This window comes from Bombyx mandarina, chromosome 17 (assembly GCF_030267445.1).
Source record: "Bombyx mandarina strain Sakado chromosome 17, ASM3026744v2".
Lineage (NCBI taxonomy): Eukaryota > Metazoa > Arthropoda > Insecta > Lepidoptera > Bombycidae > Bombyx > Bombyx mandarina.
In genome coordinates, this window is record NC_143223.1 from 16,140,402 (window position 1) to 16,162,693 (window position 22,292).

Here is a 22,292-nt window from a genome sequence, read left to right on the forward strand (position 1 = left end):
CGATGACAAGGCTGAGCTGCTGGCCGATGCACTGCAAGAGCAGTGTACCACCAGCACTCAACACGCGGACCCCGAACACACCGAGTTAGTCGACAGGGAGGTCGAGCGCAGAGCTTCCCTGCCGCCCTCGGACGCTTTACCCCCCATTACCACTGACGAAGTTAGAGACGCGATCCACAACCTCCAACCTAGGAAGGCACCCGGCTCCGACGGCATCCACAACCGCGCGCTAAAACTCTTGCCAGTCCAACTGATAGCAATGTTGGCTACAATTTTAAATGCCGCTATGACGCACTGCATCTTTCCCGCGGTGTGGAAAGAAGCGGACGTTATCGGTATACATAAGCCGGGCAAACCGACAAACGAAACTTCTAGTTACCGTCCGATTAGTCTCCTCTCGACGATAGGAAAAATTTACGAACGGCTCCTTAGGAAACGCCTCTGGGATTTTGTTACCGCGAACAAAATTCTCATAGACGAACAGTTCGGATTCCGCTCTAAACACTCGTGCGTACAACAAGTGCACCGCCTCACGGAGCACATTCTGATAGGACTAAATAGGCGTAAACAAATCCCGACCGGCGCCCTCTTCTTCGACATCGCGAAGGCGTTCGACAAAGTCTGGCACAACGGCTTAATTTATAAACTGTACAACATGGGAGTGCCAGACAGACTCGTGCTCATCATACGAGATTTCTTGTCGAACCGTTCGTTTCGATATCGAGTAGAGGGAACTCGTTCTCGTCCCCGTCAACTGACCGCCGGAGTCCCGCAAGGCTCCGCGCTCTCCCCGTTATTATTTAGTTTGTATATCAATGATATACCCCGGTCTCCGGAGACCCATCTAGCGCTCTTCGCCGATGACACGGCTATCTACTACTCATGTAGGAAGATGTCGCTGCTTCATCGGCGACTCCAGATCGCAGTAGCCACCATGGGACAGTGGTTCCGGAAGTGGCCAATAGACATCAACCCCACGAAAAGCGCAGCGGTGCTCTTCAAAAGGGGTCGCCCTCCGAACATCACTTCGAGTATCCCACTCCGTAGTAGGCGCGCAAACACCTCCGCCGTTAGTCCCATCACTCTCTTTGGCCAGCCCATACCGTGGGTCTCGAAGGTCAAATATCTAGGCGTCACCCTCGACAGAGGGATGACACTCCTTCCCCATATAAAAACGGTACGCGACCGCGCCGCGTTTATTCTAGGACGACTCTATCCAATGCTTTGTAGTCGAAGCAAACTGTCCCTCCGTAATAAGGTAACTCTCTACAAAACTTGTATACGCCCCGTCATGACGTATGCAAGCGTAGTGTTCGCTCACGCAGCCCGCACCCACTTGAAATCCCTTCAGGTCATTCAATCACGATTCTGCAGGATAGCCGTCGGAGCGCCTTGGTTCCTTAGGAATGTGGATCTCCACGATGACCTGGAGCTCGACTCATTTAGTAAGTATCTACAGTCGGCATCGCTGCGCCATTTTGAGAAGGCGGCACGACATGAGAACCCTCTCATCGTAGCCGCTGGAAATTACATACCCGACCCAGTAGACCGAATGGTAAGCCGTCGACGTCGCCCAAAGCACGTCATTACGGATCCTCCTGATCCATTAATGGTGCTTTTAGGCACCACAAGCACCGGTCACCGTCCTCGTCGAATCCGTCGCTTGCGACGAAGGGCTCGACGAGCGAACTAACCCATAGACACAGCCCACTGAGTTTCTCGCCGGATCTTCTCAGTGGGTCGCGTTTCCGATCCGGTGGTAGATTCTGCGAAGCACTGCTCTTGCTAGGGTCAGTGTTAGCAACTCTCCGGTTGAGCCCCGCGAGCTCACCTACAAACGTTAGGGCGAAGCTGAAATAGCCTCTCAAGGCTATCAGCATAGGTAGGAAAAAAAAAAAAAAAAACTTGATCAATGACATCCTTGTATTGAGGTAGCAAACATTTATGAACGAAAAATAGAAAAATTATTAAAGTAGACAATTATTAGGCAAAATGGGTGCGCAGCCCTTCCTGTTAAATAATCTGGTTCCCTGACATGACAGGTTACAAGGGTTGACAAGAATTTTGGCATTGATTATAATTAATTATATTTTTTACGGGGTATTTTGTAACACGTTGTATATGGACTTCGGTAACAACTTAATACCATGGAGTCGTCGTGTTCTAAAGGATAAGACGTTCGGTGCATTCGAATCTAGCGATGCAACAATGTAGAATTTTTTTTTCTAATGAAATACGTACTTAAGAAATGTTCACGATTGACTTCCACGGTGAAGGAATAACATCGTGTCATAAAAATCAAACTTGCAAAATAATTTGTGTAGTTACTGATGGTAGGACCTCTTGTAAGTCCGCACGGGTAGATACCACCACCTTGCCTATGTCTGCGTGAAGAAGTAATGCATTTCGGTTTGAAGGGTGGGGCAGCCGTTGTAACTATACTGAGACCTTAGAACTCATATCTCAAGGTGGGTGGCGCAATTACGTTGTAGATGTCTATGGGCTCCGGTAACCACTTAACACCAGGTGGGCTGTGAGCTTGTCCACACATCTAAGCAATAAAAAAAATTAAAAAAGGTACCAGACGGGCCATGAACTCGTCCCCTTATTAATGCAATAACTTAACCTCTGCTATCTGATGTCGGGGTGGTAGAGCTTGATGTAACTTTTAGTGTGATCGGGAAAGTAAAATCGTTCGTTTAAAATGATATTCCATACAACTATAGTTGGATATCTCATGGCTCCATAGGAAAGAATACAATATGATAAAGTCATGGTGCATATTTTATAAGACATGTCAAGACTATTCCAAGCCGTATATCCTCGTAGTGCAATCTATAGTAGGGGAGCCCACGATGCTAATTGGGGATTTCCTCGAGCGTCATAGAGACCTATTGGGATGCAAAGCTTAGATGATAAGAAGAAAAAAATGTTCTATAATGTATACGTGTTCATTGGTGGGGAGAGCGGCTATAGATTTTAAAAAATGTTAAAAAAATACTGTTGCATGAACATAATCCCCGCTCGGGCTCCCCTACTACTATTGACGTTTTCTTATTGTTTCGTTATTTTCATCTTTCTTGTGTGGACGAGCTCACAGCCCACCTGGTGTTAAGTGGTTACTGGAACCCATAGACATCTACAACGCCACATACCTTGAGATATAAGTTCTAAGGTCTCAGTATAGTTACAACGGCTGCCCCACCCTTCAAACCGAAACGCATTACTGCTTTACGGCAGAAATAGGCGGGGCGGTGGTACCTCCCGTGGCGGACTCACAAGAGGTCCCACCACCAGTAATTACGCAAATTATAATTTTGCGGGTTTGATTTTTATTACACGATGTTATTCCTTCACGGTGGAAGTCAATCGTGAACATTTGTTGAGTACGTATTTCATTAGAAAAATTGGTACCCGCCTGCGGAATTCGAACACCGTTGCATCGCTACATACGAATGCACCGGACGTCTTATCCTTTAGGCCACGACGATTCAACCTTCATCTGAGCTGTATTCATTTCTAACGAACCGCGACACTGCCAGTCGAGGTATAGCAAAGTTGGTTAAGACGAAAAACCTTGGAAATATTATTTTCGTTCAAAAAACTTTTGCAATTTCATGTAAAATTTCCAGTTCCAGTAATCATAACCGAAATCTAACTTCTCTTCCAACATTTTGCAACATTTTGTCAACAAGCCGCAAAATTATGAAACTCATTTAAATTTTCATTATTTATTTAAAAGCGACGAAGGAAACGAGCGTAATATGGAAGTCGTAATTATTTTCTAAACAATTTTCAAGTAAATTTCACTGGTGGTAGGACCTCTTGTGAGTCCGCGCGGGTAGGTACCACCGCCCTGCCTATTACTGCCGTGAAGCAGTAATGCGTTTCGGTTCGAAGGGTGGGGCAGCCGTTGTAACTATACTGAGATCTTAGAACTTATATCTCAAGGTGGATGGCGCATTTACGTTGTAGATGTCCATGGGCTCCAGTAACCACTTTACACCAGGTGGGCTGTGAGCTCGTCCACTCATCTAAGCAAATAAAAAAAAAAAAAAAAAAAACTTAACTATTCTTCCAGTATTCACTTGTTACTCTCTCCCATACCTCTAGTAGCCCTTCTAAACGATGAGGTACAGGTAATCCGAGGGAAGGTTACTTTGTCTTTGATTCCGCAACGAACTTAAACAGAAAAAGATAGGAGGCGTAGGTATTTAGAAGCAGATCTACCATGCACAACGAACTACGCACGAATGTAGAATGGGAGCCATGTAAGGAGCTGAAATACTATTTATGTCCCCAATACTATGTAATTTTTTTTATTGCCGTATAGGCAGACGAGCATACGGCCCACCTGAGGGTGAGTGGTTACCGTTACACATGGACGTCAGCAATGCCAGGGGCAGAGCCAAGCCGCTGCCTACCGTTTAATAATGTATTGAATTAAAATGATCTAAATCAAACAACATTAAAACCTGCCACATTATCTTGCCATCTATTTCTCCCATATCCACCGAAAATATCAGACAAAAACGCACAGATACTCTATACTAAATTATATACTGAAACAAAACTCTATCCGAGAATCAAATAGGGACCTCTTCAGTCGTAATTAAAGTTCACAAATAACTCCACTAGCTCGAATTTGCTGTTAACCAGTGCTATTTGACTAAAACATTCTTAAAATAATATGTTTAATTACATCTCGGGAGACTAAGAGACTAGACAGTCTTCGTCCTCGCATGGCGTAATTATGTTTGGGCTTCAATACCTGTGACGGATACAAATTAATGTAAAAAAAAAATACCCGATAGGCGATCACTTTAATCAAGGCAAAAAAATACCTATCGAACAAGATTTGAAAAGTATTTTCAATCAGTCTTACTACAACTAACTTTGAAATTGGTTTAGAATCAGAAATGGCTGCTAGAAAAAAAAACCTAATATGATAATATGAAAATATAGGGATTTGATGGCAAGTTAAGAAACGGATAAAGTCTAAAACAGTGTCGGCACGCCTAAATCGTTCTTACAGGGATTCAAGCGAATGAATACTCTTTTTGTATAAAAAGAAGCTTAGGCTTAGGCTTAGCTTGGAAGAGGAAAGGCAAGCTGCTTAGTCCTTACAAGTGTACATATGCTCTTCTTATATTTCTAGTTATTATATATTATTATATTTGATAGAAAAAAATGTGTGTGTGTGTGTGTGTGCAAGTCACACACGGTAGAAGTGAAACTTACAAATAAGTATAGATATACTGACTATCCCACTACACAGGAGCATGCATATGGACAATGTATAGTAGACGATAGTGGGGATGCTACGAAGAGTCCCAGAAAGAGGAGACCGAGAACGTCTAATGTGTTCTATCTCATTCTCTCGCCGGCTGAATCCTATACATTTATGTGTTTGTGTCTCTATGGACTTATTTTTTCGTTTCATCGAGTTTGAAATCACAACGATTCTAAAGAAGTTTCACTCCAAAAACTAGGGTAAAATATTACTATACTATAATCGTGCGGCGACGGATCAAACATTTAAGTAATAAGATGAACATTATGATAGTGCCTAAAGTACGACCAAAAAGTGGCCAAAAATAAGACCAAATTGGTTTCTACTTAATAGATTACAGTGCTGACGATCCTTGCGTTTCATTCCAAAGTCAAAATGCTTGGTTAAAATTTTGTTAAAATGTGTTTATTACCAGTTTATTATAATGATCACCAGTTCTGACTATTTATCATCAATGTTCTGGAATATTACTAAAATACACTGAATAGCCTTAGTTAATGAAACAAAACGAAAATGAAAAACTCTTGAAAATCTTTACACAACAACGCAACGCTAATCTTAAATAATTCACGAACTGGAATCTAAGACAACAACTATCATCCTTTTTCATCAATAATATATCAGGGGAGTCAAACGTAGGAATCCTGGAATAAGGATACCTATCCTAAGCTGTCTCCCTGAGGAGACTTATCTACTCCACTCAGCATTTGAATAACATAAGCGTTTGTACATATTGTATGAAGTCACGTTCTACTGGAGTGGATAGGTGAGAATGGATCTTTTAGTAATATGTAAAATACATTTCTTTATTAGTTACGCACAGTATCTCAGATTCCGTCTATTATTAACCGACTTAGGAGATACCCACTTTTATGTGAATTCTATCACCAAACTTCGGACACAAGACTGATGTTAGTTCTTGAGGGGATTTTAGTACAAGACCTTACTACACGCCAAGCGGGCCGTTAACTAGTCATCCATCTAAAGTGATAAAAACACTACTTCAGAGGACACACTTTAATTCTACGTGAAGAAGATAAACAGTTATTCCAGATTCTTGACCTAGATCGTACGACACAAAAACAATCTCAGGAAACTTGTTGTAAATAAATGTAGTGTGTTAGGTAAAAGTGGTAATTAGCGACGGTGAATGTTTTAAAATTTATGATTCTAAACGAGTTACCCTAAACGAGCCACATCGCTCGTAGAGGCCCCGATAACTTGGAGAAGCTTATGGTAGTTGGTCAGGTTGACGGGAGAAGATCACGCGGACGCTCACCTACCCGCTGGTTTGACTTGGTTAAGACGCTCACCGACCTGCCAATAGCCGAGGCTATAAAGACCGCCGAGGACAGGAAGACGTGGGGAAGCATTATGCATCGAGTGGTCCACATTTTAGATTAGACACGACCTTCAGTAATGAAGAGACCGACTCAGAAGAAGAAACGAGCACCTCAACAAAACATAAGGAATAGCAGTCCTTATTAGATCGATGTAGGTTAATAAGCTAGCACCATTGAATTGAAATGCTAATAGCCCTAAATCCTTTATCAGCCTAAAACAATTATCGCCTATATCCGTTGATACGACATTAATCCTTGCTTTGTATGCGTACCCGAGTCTGGGAAAACTTATTTGTGATTAGTTTAGAGAAAATTGTAACAAGGGTCTTTGTGTTTGAGGTCAGCGTGTGTGTGTTCACTCTGACTTAAATCATCGCAGGTTTTGGGTGAATATTTTGTTGGTTTCATTAAGCTTATTCCACGATTTCGTTTCATTGCGATTATGAATGCTTGCGGTTCAACGCTTTTGCATATTTAAATGACAAGTTGAAGTTTTAATTGGATTTTTGCTTATGAAAATGCAGTCTTCAATAATTAATTGATCTTAAAAAGACTGTTGAGGTATCTTAAAAGCTGTCGCGCGAGTAAACTATGTATAAACTATGTATATATCATATAAACTATGTATAGCCCCGGCTTCCTTGAACTGCTTGTGGTAAATATATTTGTAGATGTTTCTTCTTCTCCCTAAACAGGCACTCTTAATAAGATAACCAGACTCCCACCTTCCACAGCACCTAGCCGCTACCATCGGTATCTTCTTTATATTGTTACGCGCTGAGGCCCGGGATAAATAAAACTTTTAACGAAGTACAAGTTAAAACTCTATTTAATACTTAGAACACTTACAGAATACTTTACGCTTTCAATTTCTCAATTCACATCTTCCGTTTCGCTTCAGGTGATCCGTTCGCTGTTTCACATTCAGTAGATCCGATTACTAACTGCCTTCGTGTCATCTCTGCAATGCCTTTATAGTCGATACGACATCTCTACAATTATTGAGAACATTCCGGACAAGTTTAGTCGTTTCGATATGCGTTTTCGCTATTTGATAATAGATGGCGTTACACTTCTGGAGCGTTCTCGATATTACTAGTTCTTTTGATATTCGTTTCTGCCATTCGATGACAGATGGCGTCATTCTTACCAGCGTACCTTTGTATTAACCGATTATTTTAGTATATGCAACAAAAAATAAATGAATTAATTAAAAGGTGGCTGGTTCATAATGATGGAATTAATGATATAAATAATTAAAAAGTCTAAACACAATATTTACCAAGACTATAACATCTTCAGGCAATGCACAACAAATTTCCCTTAAATATGATCACAATACCCCCGAATATTTCAAGGAAAATTTTCTACAATTTGATGGACATAAACTATGTTAGACTCTCAAACCTTTCTCAGCTTCATTCTAATAAAACAAAGTTTGTTAACTCTTTTGAAACGGTGCCAGCATCAGATATGTCCAACAAAACATGAACTTGACGTATTTAGGCATCTCAAATGGAGTAAATAGAAGCGTTTGAATGCATAATAAATCCTACAATTACACAAAGCCCGTACTGTGTGCTGATAGTCAAAGCTAGTCAAATTAGCGCATGTTATTCTTGCTCAATAGCATAGCATAGCATAGCATAGTTATTATTCACCATTGAGATTGAAGTTTTAATTCATTTAGAATAAAGTACTGTTACGCGCTGCGGTTCAGGATGAATAAAATTCTACCGAAATACAAGATAACACTGTATTAGCACTAAGAGCACTTAAAACACTACAGACACTTTAAAATTCTCAATTCGCTTCTTCCGCTTCGCTTCAGGTGATCCGTTCGCTGTTTCGCTTCGAGTAGTTCCGATTACTGACTGACTGCGTGCTATCTCTGCAACGCTTTTATAGCCGATACCACATCTTTGGAATAGTCGAGAATATTCCACAAAAGTCGAGTATTGTGTTTCCGCTATCTGACAATAGATGCCGTTGTACTTCTCGAGCGTTCTAGATGCTACTAGATCCTTCGATATCCGGTCGGCTATTCGGCGATAGATGGTGTTACTGTTATCGGAGTAACAGTACGACTAGTAAGTAAAATGGCTGAGGTAGAACACTAATAGAACCAACTAGTGCCTTATAACTGCATACTCCATAGGAGTCAATTTTATTTAGCCAACCGTTTGATCTCCAGTTAAATAGATGATTGTCATGCTGGTGCGAGTAACGCCATCTGTTTTCAAATGGCAGAAACTAATACTAAAACTACTGGTACTATCTAACATTTTCTGGAAAATTGTAGATATTATGTCGTGTCGACTATAAAATAGTCGTAAAGGCGACATGAAGTTGGTAAGTAGTCAGTTCTATTCGAAGCGAAAACACACACGGAGTACCTGAAGTAAAACGAACGAAGTGAATTGAAATAATTGAAGTCTACTTTTAAATAGTTAAATGGAGGTTTAATTTGTATTTTTTGTTGTCTGTGCTTGAATTGCCCTTAAAACGCCGCGCTGGCCATTGCGGGTTCCCGAGTACACTTATTTCAATTAGTATTTTGATGAACGTTGATATTTAGTTCGAGCTCCAGCGCTTATTTTTCATTGGAATGTAACAATAGACTTAATCATACAATCTTTAACATAAAAATATGCTGTAATCAATTGGCACATCTCATTTAGTGTCTTGTTATTTAAAATGTTTACTTCACGTCATATCTCTATGTTACTACATACCTATATAAAGTGACTACTCGTACTCATATTCTTATATAAATTTAGTTTAGATAAGATAGATAGAGAATAAGTCATTTAATATCGTTTTGTTTTGATTTAATTTAATTGTTTTGATTTAATGTATGGGTAAGTGATTCACACCGAGCTAGAAACAATAATTCGGAATCATTTATTGTAGTTTCTTTTTTGAATTCTTTTATTTAACACGCTAAATTAATTTTGATATTAGAAGCACAGATATTAAACGCGCAACGAAGAAGAATGTTTCAAAATTAAAGAAGTTTTCGAAATGTTATAATTAATGTATAATAATGCTTTGTTTTTTTTTAATAAAAAAAAAAAAAAAAAAATGCTTTGTAGAGTTAGCATAAATGAATAATATAAAGAAATATACTATATTACGAATATACTTTCAATATTATTGCATATGTTCTTATTAATTATCCCTTTCCCATTGTAATGCACTTAAGAATAAGCTCCAGTCGCGCATTGGGATACTTCACGCACTTTTTCTGAGAGAGTAAACACACATCGTAAGAACTGTATTTACAAAAAAGAAATGAGCATAATTATAATATTATTGTGGCCTTTAAATCTTAAACTAATTCACTAATATCTAATGCCATATGCTGATTTCTATTATCCTCAAAAATAGCCGATTGGATTAACTGTTTCTTAAATTTTTTAAACTATTACAGTATTTTATGTTTCGTTGTAAGAAAATTATAAGTTATACATTAATCTCTTGTTTCGAAGGTTTAAATTATGTCTCTTGGTGGATTGTAATTATGACCTTTCATAAGGATATATCTAAGGCACAGGTGTTACGAGCTTTTATTTACAGCATTTTAACTTTAGTCCTACGGATTAGGCAATTTCAGAAATGTCACTTTTACAACTTGATATTGGATATTTATTCATTTTAGAATCCTACATTTCGATTACATTATACATTTTGTTATCACCATAGAAATTTTCTATTTTAATCACATTTAGTAACGTTGTGTTACCGCAATCCATAGGTATCTATGTACTTGTCGTTATAATACAATTATTTATTGAGGTTTACGTTGCAACATTGTACAAAGAGGAAACCAAGAAATCTATGGATACATTTAGTTGATAGTTCTACCGTGCAAACCTTGACATATTCTTTCACTGTGGGCTCATCGTGTTCACGAAAACTATCAGGCATATGACACGTCTGGTTAAGATAATAATAATGTACATAATATGTTAGATGTCAAGCCGAAACGGCTCTTAATGATGTACAATAAAATCTATTTTAAAATTTCAAGTTACATTAAACGAAGGAGTTATGGACACACTCCGTTTAACTGCCCATAATGCCCAAGCTCATAAATTGCTGTATGCAAAGATGATTACCTTGAATGAAATCCTCTTTGACCTTTTTGTGTTTACTTTAAACCTTATTTTAAGTGTGGTGTTTGTCCGCTTCCGGAAATTTCTATAACTCGGAGAATCTCATCATTGTGTGCGCAAATTGAGGATTATGTAGATTTTTCGGTTTCGCTGTTTCAAATTTATCACTCTGCCAAGTAAGGTTTAGTGATTTGTTAATTTTGTAAAATAACTATTTTAAATTAAATTAAAAGAGGAAGGAAAATGTACTGCTACCTTTTGCAACTGCTATAAGTCGAACCTTTGAACACAGATTTTGCATGACACTCTCGCATTCCAATTCAAGGCTTTTGTGGGAGATGACGAGGAGTTGACTTAAAGGTTAAAGTCTTAACAAGCCGCTCTGACTACCCTTCATATCGTAAGAGATTTTCGAAAAGCATGGGCTCTCCGGAGATGCTAGAAATACACTAAGATGTGAAATAGTTTAACGTTTAATTTCTTTTTCCATCTTTTCAAAAATAAAACCATGGTACTGGATAAATATCGAAGAGTGCAACAGTACTGGAAAAATGATATCTAAAAAGGCAGTGTTGATAAACATAGTCAAGTCCAAGTAGAAGAGACTGTATTTACCGACGTTATAAATCACTAGTGGTAGGACCTTTTGTGAGTCCGCACGGGTAGGTACCACCACCCTGCCTATATCTGACGTGAAGCAGTAATGCGTTTCGGTTTGAAGGGTGGGGCAGCCGTTGTAGCTATACTGAGACCTTAGACTTATCTCAAGGTGGCGCAAGGTGAGCTGTGAGCTCGTCCACCCATCTAAGCAATAAATAAAATAAAAATGCAAAATAGGTTGAAACTTTTCCACTTTAATTCTTCTTCATCTGAGTCGGTCTCTTCATTGCTGAAGGTCGTGTCCAATTTGAAATGTTGACCACTTGATGCACACTCGATGCCAACTTTAATTATCATAAGTTATTTTGTTTCCAGCACACAGCGTGTCGCACACTATCACACTTTTGGACGTGCCCCGGTGGACTGATCCTAAAAAAGAAGCTGAACTACGGTGTCAGTACACGAGGCAACCTCTCGATCCTCCGTTGCACTCCGTCAAATGGTACAAGGACAATCACGAGATCTTCAGATACACCCCTCAAGAGGTACGTGGATGTTTTGTTGAAGCTATTGTAAAATAGTATTTATAACAGCGAAGATTGGTCGGTTTGTTCTTGGTGAGTGCCTGTTTATCCCATATAGTATTGGTTGTATGACTGGTATAAATATTGGTACCTAATATTTTTTTACGTACTATAATATTTTACTGGTGCTAGGACCTCTTGTGAGTCCGCGCGGATAGGTATCACCACCATGCCTATTTCTGCCGTGAAGCAGTAATGCGTTTCGGTTTGAAGGGTGGGGCAGCCGTTGTAACTATACTGAGATCTTAGAACTTATATCTTAAGGTGGGTGGCGCATTTGCGTTCTGGATGTCTATGGGCTCTAGTAACCACTTAATACTAAGTGGGCTGTGAGCTAGTCCAACCATCTAAGCAATAAAAAAATAGTATTAATATATTATGCTTACGAAAATGTCCATGTTGGACGAATAAGGTAAATCATAAAATAGGATAATCCGGCATGTCCGTAGATTGAAGAAAAGTAATGACGTAGAAAGAGGGTAACTAAATGAAACATAAATAAAAAAAAAGTTTTTAAAATTATGTTCTATCTCTGTTTGTTTGTTCGAGCACATTTCTGGAACTACTGACAGAGTTTTAACGTAGTATTTACATGTAGGCAGAGATTAATTTGGATCAGAATATAAACTTTGTTTAATTAAAATCGCAAAATGTAATTAACATCATTCAAAGAGTTTTGGAATTCAATATGATACTGCTATCGGTTACAAGTTACAAAATAAACAATACTGTTAATATGAAAATATTCCTGTCTGTCAGTTAAGTTTTCACGCTCAAACAACTCATCTATTCTGATCTGATTTTGATAAATTCGGAATGGAAATTGGTTGAACCCCGGGAAATAATATAGGCTACCTTCATTCTATTGTTGAGTACGGGTCTCTGCTAAAGCGGTATACAGAATTGTCTATGTAGGCAAAGCTATGTATGGAAATCTAGTCCTGTAATTTAATTTTTATTTTTATTTTTTATTGCTTAGATGGGAGAACGAGCTCTCAGACCACCTGGTGTTAAGTGGTTACTGGAGCCCATATACATCTACAACGTAAATGCGCCACCCACCTTGAGATATAAGTTCTAAGGTCTCAAGTATAGTTACAACGGCTGCCCCACCCTTCAAACTGAAACGCATTACTGCTTCACGGCAGAAATAGGCAAGGTGGTGGTACCTATCCGCGCGGACTCACAAGAGGTTCTACCACCAATTATTGATGTCAATGTGAATCCACATGGGTCTTGAAAGTAAAAGTGTCCCACTTTTACTTTGAAGCAAAAAGAGCTCTAATTTGAAGAGCGGGCGTTTTACAATATATCTAATTAATCCAATCTCATTTCTCATGGTGGGTGGGCCATTCACGTCGTGGGGTATATAGAATTTGGTTACCAATTAACACTATAGGTTATTAACACAATAGGTTGAGAACTAGTTTGCTTATCTAGAGCAATAAGAAAAGTAGTAAGGGTTTCATTATAATATAATATACTAGTTGTACACGTCCGCTTCGCGGGGCATTTCAAATTAACATTATTATTTCTCACCCCCCCAAAGATTCTCATCATTAACGCCCCCGCAACTGGTGTAGGGAGTCTAACACTCATATAAATATTAGTAGCCTATCCATTAAGCACATGTATTTTCTACTTGAATACCAAGTTTCAAGTCAATCGGATGCATGGTTCAGTAGTTATAACGGAACATCCTTAAAAACCACTGTAGATTTATATATTAGTATAAACTAGTGGTCCCGCAGTAGTCGAAATTCGACTATAATTAATTGAAATTGTAAGTTTCAACATTATTATGGTCCTATTGTTACAGATTTCGCCAAGACTACACCATAGACAAACTCATAATATTAAAGATAAACAATACTAACCTATTTTCAATTTGACTACAGACTTTAAGCAATAACAAAAGTTTGACAATACTTCAATGGAATAAACAAAGAGTATATGCGTGTGTGTCAAATACATGGTAGTGTGTGTAATGTTTTCTTTATTGATTTAATGTATCTTTTATGCATTATTTAAAAAAAAAAATTAGCATTGTGCACTTCTTCTCTATATTCCCTATAAGTGTGCAGAATTTCATACTCCTCCGTCCGCGCAATTTTCGTAAAAAGGGATACACAGTTTTTGCTTCACGTATTAATATAAAGATTTAAAGCTCGACTCAATCACGTGACTTACGCTCTGGGTTCGATTTAATCTCTTGTGACGTCACATGTCAGTGAGCCGAGTGTGATTGATTGTGACGTTGTCTCTAAAAGTTTTTACGCGTATCTTACGTCACGACGTCAAGTCACGTTAAAGGGATTGGGTTATTGCCGTTTTTTTATGAAATTATTAAACTGATTTTTTTTTCGTTGCTATAGTAATCCATTTTTATTTCAGTTCACTCATATCTATTTATTTTCTTGGTTGCCGGTTTAGCTGAAGTACACCAACCATAGATAATACACATAAATTAGTTATAGATAAGCAATTCAAGCACTCAACAAAAATATTTACGGGCGTCGGCCACTAGATGGCTTCGCTTCGAATAGTTTCTCATTGCTCCTGTAGATGGCAGTAGCATAGTACCTATATTCTATTTTATTTTTAATGAAGGATTTTGTAAATTTTCAGAAACCACAAATTTCATCAATTTGTCTATAACAAGTAAAGACTTGTATCATTTATATTTTATTTTTATTTTTTGTGTTTAGTTATACAATAATTAAATGCCTTAACTTTAATAACATATAAGTTTAGGGGCATCCGCTACAAGATGTCGCTAGTTTCCATACAAAAAAATGTTTGTCTTAAAGTATCGCAGTTTCAGGGCCCTGATTAACATCTAAATATGATTTCAACCACTCATCCAGTTAGATAAATTCGACGTCAAATTAGTATTGTACAACAACTATCTGGTATGTCAAACCGTTATATTATTGTGAGGCATAGTAATTAAAAATTTACAAATACCTTCGTAATTTTATCGAATAACTTGTGTCAGTTTTAATGTCGCATAAAAAATACTCAATTCATCTCGATAATATTAAACGAAAAGTAAATTTTAAACATAGCATTTTAACATTACACCTTCAGAGCTGTACCCTGGGCCCGTCAAAATGTACTGATAAGCACGCATGGGCCCCATAAGAGGCACACGAAGGGTCGTTTCACGAAATCTTATGTGATTTGCATACTAAGCTCTGCTTAGGGATTTACAACCAGTTTTTTTTTTCAAGTATGGTTTGCCAGGTTTTTAGACCTTATAGGGATGCACAAAAGGAATTTTTTGTATCTAATTTCTGTGCATCGCTCTCTTGGGTCAACCATGTTAGAAGGGTTTCTTATGTAGTAGATAATATATTAGAACTACCAAGGATATAAACTACCAAGATCAAATATTTTCACACTCGAAACATGATGAAACGGATTTTTAGTTTATATGGACAAGTATGGATAGTGTTTATTGTAATTACTTGTCTTAAGTACTGCAATATTAGACTAACATCAACATTTCATTCTCCTGATCTTCTTTCTCCTCTTTCCCAGTCATCTGGGGTCGGCGCAACATGTTTTCTCCTTCCATACTCCTCTATCATATACCGTTTCTTCGCTCACTCCCTTCTTAGCCATATCGTCTTTAACGCAATCCATTAATTTCTTCTTAGGTCTACCTCTTCCTCTATATCCTTCCACATTCATAGTTAACACTCTCTTATCAACCTCATTTTCATTTTGTCTCATCACAATATGTCCATATTATTATCATCCCAAACGCGCACTTCTCAGCTTCTCGGTCACAGGTGCCCCACTTTCAGACTACAGAACAGACAGACAGAATATTAGACTAACATATACCCATAACACACACACACCCACACATAAATTCAGGATTTCACAGTACATAAATACGAAAGAAAACTTGTCAATAGAGCCAAACAGGAAAAAACACGTGTCTAAATAGACTATTAAGGAACATCAGTTAATCTAAATCTAAATTTTATTTTGCATCCGCCCACAACTTTCAAGAAATTGAGCTATAAAGCTTATTAATCAGAAAATTAAGCTCGACAACTTTCAGAAAAAGTTAAATGAGCTCAGACTTGGCAACGTCCGCGGATGTCATCTTGTTGTGTAATGAAACTTAAATGTCTAATTTGATGTTCGCTGAAGGATATAAAGGAAAACGAACTGTTATTTCCGTGGCATAAGCCTGACAACTTTACTTGTGACTTGTGGTGTGAGATTTTTTATCAACTGAAATTGTATTTTTGCTGTTTATGGAAAAATTATCCAACTGATAAAAGACTACAAACACACCGCAATATTGGTATCGCTATCCATCCTGAAAGAGGTTTGTGTCTTAATCTGCCTTCAGATTGAAACCCTCTTCTTCCTTGTTGCAGAATCAAGTAGAGCGATGGTGCCAATCAGAGCAATCTCACAACGCGTTCTAACAGTCAATAACCGAAACATTTCATGGCTGTAGTACCACTGTACCAAACTTAATGCTGTCAAAAAAAACTAAAACATATGCTAAACTATATGTAGAGCTTAATGAAAGCACAAATAGTAGACTTCCAATTAACTGCCTTATTAGACCAAACGTGAACTAGGTCAGCTGCTAATACTCGTGCTACTGAATGAGTACCTAAATTTTTAATTACTTTTTTAAACTTCGAACGGATGTGTCTTTGAGATGCTTAGATCGGAACGAACGGCTTATAAATTGATTACATTGATTTGATTGCCTTGATTAAATTCTAAGTATGTACTATATAATTACATAAAACACTATTATTACAGTACAGATTTAAAACATACATTTTCTGGAAAATGAAGAAATGGTGTATATGACACCATGGATGACACCGACATTGGATATTATTATGCTGGTGTCTGTTAAGAGTCCAACGGGTAGTAAAATAGCTTACATCTAAAATGTATCACTAATCAATGTAATTAAATATAAAAGCATGACGTCATAGAACAACATGGCCCCAGACAACTTAAACATCAAACTCGACATATTGTGTTGTTCCGTCGACGTTATTAATTTAGCAGATCTTAGTCTAATGAATAATGAATGTGTAAGCTCTTGCCCCGGGTATGTTGACTTGTACTTAGGGACTGTAAGTAAATAGAGTTCGGGAGCTTGGCTGACTTTATTTGCGTCTTGTTTGAAAGCTCGTTTCTAGACAGCTTGGCGTGTTTCGGTTTCATTGGCTGTGCATTTTCTTTGGTAAGGAATTTGAGTTATCAATTTATAGAGATAAGAATGTCTGTATTTTGATGTTGTAAAGCAAAAATTACTGAGAGACGCAATTACGACTAATTGATATAAATAAACAAAAACAAGAGTCCTCGACCCCTGTCTCCTAAAATTTTTGCTACTACCATAGATTATACGTCCATTTATGCTTTATCTCTATCTTGAACTCTATTTAGGTATCTGGTAACGTGGCATGTTGTATGGGATAATATCAAGGTTTAATTTATTTTTGCCGAGACGCATTTAAACATTTGAGTTAGAGGTACAGAACAGAGATTCATTGGCCCTCGGATAGCCCGCCGACCGACAATTTGTCGCCAATGACCGTCCGTGTTAAGTACCATGATGATCTATACGATACACGTCAATAGTGCAGTCGTAGAATAAGCGTTATTTCCATTCAACTTTTAGTTTTACCTCATGCTTCGAGGCAGCTTTCATGCTCCTCTACGAATCTAGACAATAAAGTCACACGCACTAATTACACGGCTGCTCGTTATTTTGACAACCGTATCGCGCAGCCACAGACACAACGCTGCTCCTGTATGTATCTAAAGCGATACCATCGAAACTAATCCCGCTATGGAATTAAATTACGGAACACCCGAAGAAGTTTCACCGTTACAACGGTTTAATGGGATTTTTATTCTATCTGGATCCTTGTTTGGTTTTATTTCAAAACTTCGGTACGGATGCCGTCTAATCTTCCATGTTTTATTGTAAATGGGTGTAGTTTTGTTGTTCAGGAGTAAGTGCCTTGAGACGGGAGGACAAAGACACCGATCACATTGGAGTATCGGCTTACGCTTCGATCGTCTGAACCAGTCTTCATTGGACCAGTGACCAAGGTGAAAACCGCCACCTACATCCAGAGCCCGAAGTCTAAATTGTACTATATAAGACTTGTCCTACCCTACAAATTGGAAGCCATTATTGTTTTACAGCAAAAAGTTGGAGAATGGTAGTATCTGGTACCCACGCCCTACCACTTTTAATAAGCATTATTGCTCGATTTATGCGGATTAATCCGTCTACAGAATACCAAGTCAAAGCACATTCAATCATCAATTTATAACGTATTATCACGAAGTATCAATTTATTCTAATGGAGTGCGACAAAAGTAAATGTTCATAAAAACCTTTCCGAAAACATTGGGGAGAGAGTGAAGCCGTCGACAAAAAAAAACCCTAACCAAATTCCATCTTCTACAATTCAATTCCGTCATAACAGTACAGCCGAGGGCAGATGTTTTAGGCAATTCCTTACGTCAAATACACGTATTTTGTCAAGAAGAAAGAAAAAAGCGAGGGTTAAACAATAATTCCTTTGGGCGAATGATACATAAGAAATTCGGTATGTTTGTACATTCAGATAAAAAACGATTGAACCGTATCAATTCTATTTGTATGCGCGACTGTCCCGGTTAGTGTGGTGCAAGTTAAGAGCGACTTTTGTTTTAGCAAAGTACGCTATTAAATATTTATTTGGATGTGTTGAATTAGGTTTTCAATACACACTTATGAGGGGATATGAGTGCGTGTTAAGATGTTTAGCTTTTGCTGCATCAAATTACAAAATTTAAACTTGTTTTCAGAAAAACGTATTAAGCCAATCTGTGCCAAATAACAGTGAATACTATAATGGAAGGTTGTCACATTCTCAAGCATTGTAATTGTATCTATAGGTTGTTTTTATCAGTGACCGAACTCACGATCCACCTGATGTAAAATTGTTCACTGGAGTCTATGGACATCACAACCTTACACATCACACCATAGACTACGAAGTTGAAGTCTTATATTGTTGGAACGAAGTTCCTTATCGCGCGTTGTGAAAGGGGGCTAGACGGAAAAAATCTTACGAAAAGTTGTCACGACACTTTTTAGATCCGTCATTCTGACCAATCAACGTGTAGGCGCTTATCGCGTGACATTGCTCGAATCCGATTGGTCCGCGTAATGAGTACAGTTTCTCGAGATAGCGTTTCAACAATAGTAATTTAGTTCATAGTATTGTTTTTTTCTTCTTCATAATGCCGTAATTTATTACTATAACTTAAAAAAAAAAATTACAATTCCTTCACTAATTAATCGAAAGGAACTTCGTTCCATCCGGGTGTCCCTTGACACCTCTGAAGTTTTTATATAATGGTTGTCCACCCTCCAAACTAGTACGTATTAATGTTTCGCGGCAGAATTAAATAGGATAGTGGTACCTACCTGTAAGAGCTTGGAAGTCGTTTTAACAGCAATAAGTGCCAGTTGACTATCGCAATACACTGGTATAATACTCATAAAACGGGGTTGCTCATTCTCCGGTTTTTCATCACCTGCAGGAAGAGATGGTGTTATTTTAGACAGATACCGTTGAGAATAATTGTGTTCTCGACCTTATACAACCTCAATACATATCTCAAACGTATTTATGAGGGATTAAACAATATAATCACAAGTCTAATGAAATTTCGAATTATCGTGATCACTGATGGAAAAGCATCCTGCCTATGAGGACTCAACTAAAAAAGTAAATAGGGTTTCTATTGACTTGTACCATATGTCATCTAGCCCTAGCAAGAGCAGGGCTGTCCTTCAAAGATAAGGGCTCTGGATCAGTCTCCGCGATAACTCAGCATTCTGTTATGTCAATACTGTATTTACAAACAATTTATTTTTAATCATACGGAATTTATTTTACACTCGACTGCGGACTAACTAATGGAACTTTATTTTTTTATTGAGATACGCTTTGGATGCGATTTGGAGTCGGTAGAGCACACGTTTGGGGTCTGCCTAACCTGGAAGGGTCTGGATAGGGATCTCAATTAATTTTTATTTATTGCGTAGACGTGTGAACGAAATTACAGCCCATCAAATGCTATGTTGTTAGTGAAGTCCATAGAGATGACAATATCAGGGGCGCCGTCCAATAAAATTGCGACAAGCTCAATGAGATGCTAGAAACAGCTTAAGCCGCGAGTGGAACAATTCAATCTATACTAATATTATAAAGAGGAAAGATTTGTTTGTTTGTTTGTTTCGAATAGGCTTCGAAACTACTGGACCGATTTGAAAAATTCTTTTTCCATTAGAAGCCGACATTGTCCCTGATGAACATAGGCTACTTTTTTTTATTTTTTTTTTATTTTTATTTTTTGGTTTGATGTGTGTTTTAATGTTTCCGAAGCGAAGCGAGGGCGGGTCGCTAGTTATTAATAAACTAATCGAGTCTTTTAAAATCAGATGCCACTAAAAGCTTATTGCTGATAGGACCTCTTATGAATCCGCACGGGTAGGTACCACCACCCTGCTTATTTCTGCCGTGAAGCAGTAATGCGTTTCGGCTTGAAGGGTGGGGCAGCCGTTGTGACATACTGAGACCTTAAAACTTATATCTGAAGGTGGGTGGCGGCATCTACATCGTAAATCTTTATGGGCTTCGGTAACCACTTAATGCCAGGTGGGCTGTGTTCTCGTCCATCCATATATGCAATTTAAAAAAAAACCAGTATCACGTACCATGACTGTAACCTTTCACAGGAATTGCGAATTCGCAATTTCAGTTCCTGTAATTATATTAATTAATTAACGCAAAGTTCATAACAGCTTTTATCAATTCATCCTTAGAGCTCGCCATCATCAAAGCTACTCACAAAATATTCGTTAATAGGAACATTGATGTAATAATTCGATCGCTTTATGCAAGAAATATTCAAGCAAGAATTAAGCAATAAATTTTGTAAAAAAATATGTATTCGCTTTCGAATTTTCTGGGGGCCTTAAGGATAAAACTTCCGGTGTAAAGACATATTGTGACAATGCTGCAGACAGGAGCATTTTTTTCTAAGCAAGCACGTACTTCAAACGTGTTCACAAAAAACTTCAAAGACGGACGGAATAACACGGGGGAAAAGAGTAATACGCGCAAATTTTTTAAATCGTGTAATAAAGAATAGGAATAATATTGTGTAATAAAAATCAAACCCGCAAAATTATAATTTGCGTAATTAGTGGTGGTAGGACCTCTTGTGAGTGCGCGTGGGTAGGATTCTTTTTCGGATAGATTTCTTTACCTAGCGCAGCGATTTAGTATGGGCTTATTGTAAGACCACACAGGTACCTTCACCAATTAAAGAATTTAAAAAAGATGCAGTTTAATACTTCTGAAGTCGAGATATTTACTGAATAGTCTTTGTTTCTTGTTCGTATATCATGAGAACCTATGAGAACTTAACCTTACCATGATACCTACACACAACTACTTTTTACTGCTGCTAGGTCGTCTTGTGAGTCCGCGCGGGTAGATACCCTGCCTATTTCTGTCGTGAAGCAGTTAATGCGTTTCGGTTTGAAGGGTGGGGCAGCCGTTGTAACTATACTGAGACCTTAGAACTTATATCTCAAGGTACGTGGCGCATTTACGTTGTAGATGTCTATGGGCTCCAATAACCATTTAACACCAGGTGCATCTAAGCAATAAAAAAAATCTGCGTTATTGTCAAAAATGGAATTGGAATTGGAATTTTTGGTCCGTTTTTTAATGGTTTCTATACATTTATTGGATCATACAGAAAAATTGTTCAGAACTTGGATGTTTATTGTATAAATAGTCGGGACATTAGTTAGCTTTCGGGGCTCCAAGTAGCACCTGCTAACATTAAGTTAATTACAAAATTTGCGAAATGGAGTCGAGATAGTGAATTTTATTTGCTCGTTCGATGTTAACTTTTATTAGTCTCTCCACTGACAGTCTGCTTCGTTTGGAAACTCTTCATCTACGAAAACGTTCTCATTTTACGTACCGTAGCTGATTTTATCTTCCTTTTGCAGCATCATCATAATTCTCTTTCAGATAGGACTTTTAACGGTAATCATCGGCTTGCTCCTAGTCTTGGCAATTTTGAAGCCCAAACACCTTTAAAATTAAACCACCGTTACAATAGAATTAGAACAGTATAGTTCATTATATTTCTTATCCACATTGATCATCAGCAATTTCGATAACACCATTAGTCAACAAGAACAGAAGCACCAGTACAAGAAACCAGCTCATGCCGACAGATGCTTAAACGATGATCCCATCATCATCTG

The 22,292-nt window shown here is 38.0% G+C and overlaps 1 protein-coding gene across 1 annotated transcript in view; it reads left to right on the top strand.

Annotated features, from left to right (window-relative positions):
* Positions 1-22,292, top strand: part of LOC114248060 (uncharacterized) — a 96,971-nt gene that overhangs the window by 33,572 nt on the left and 41,107 nt on the right. Inside the window, exon 2 of the mRNA XM_028181177.2 lies at positions 11,730-11,899. Within this exon, the coding sequence (XP_028036978.2) occupies positions 11,730-11,899 (170 nt within the window). The remainder of the gene's footprint in view (positions 1-11,729; positions 11,900-22,292) is intronic.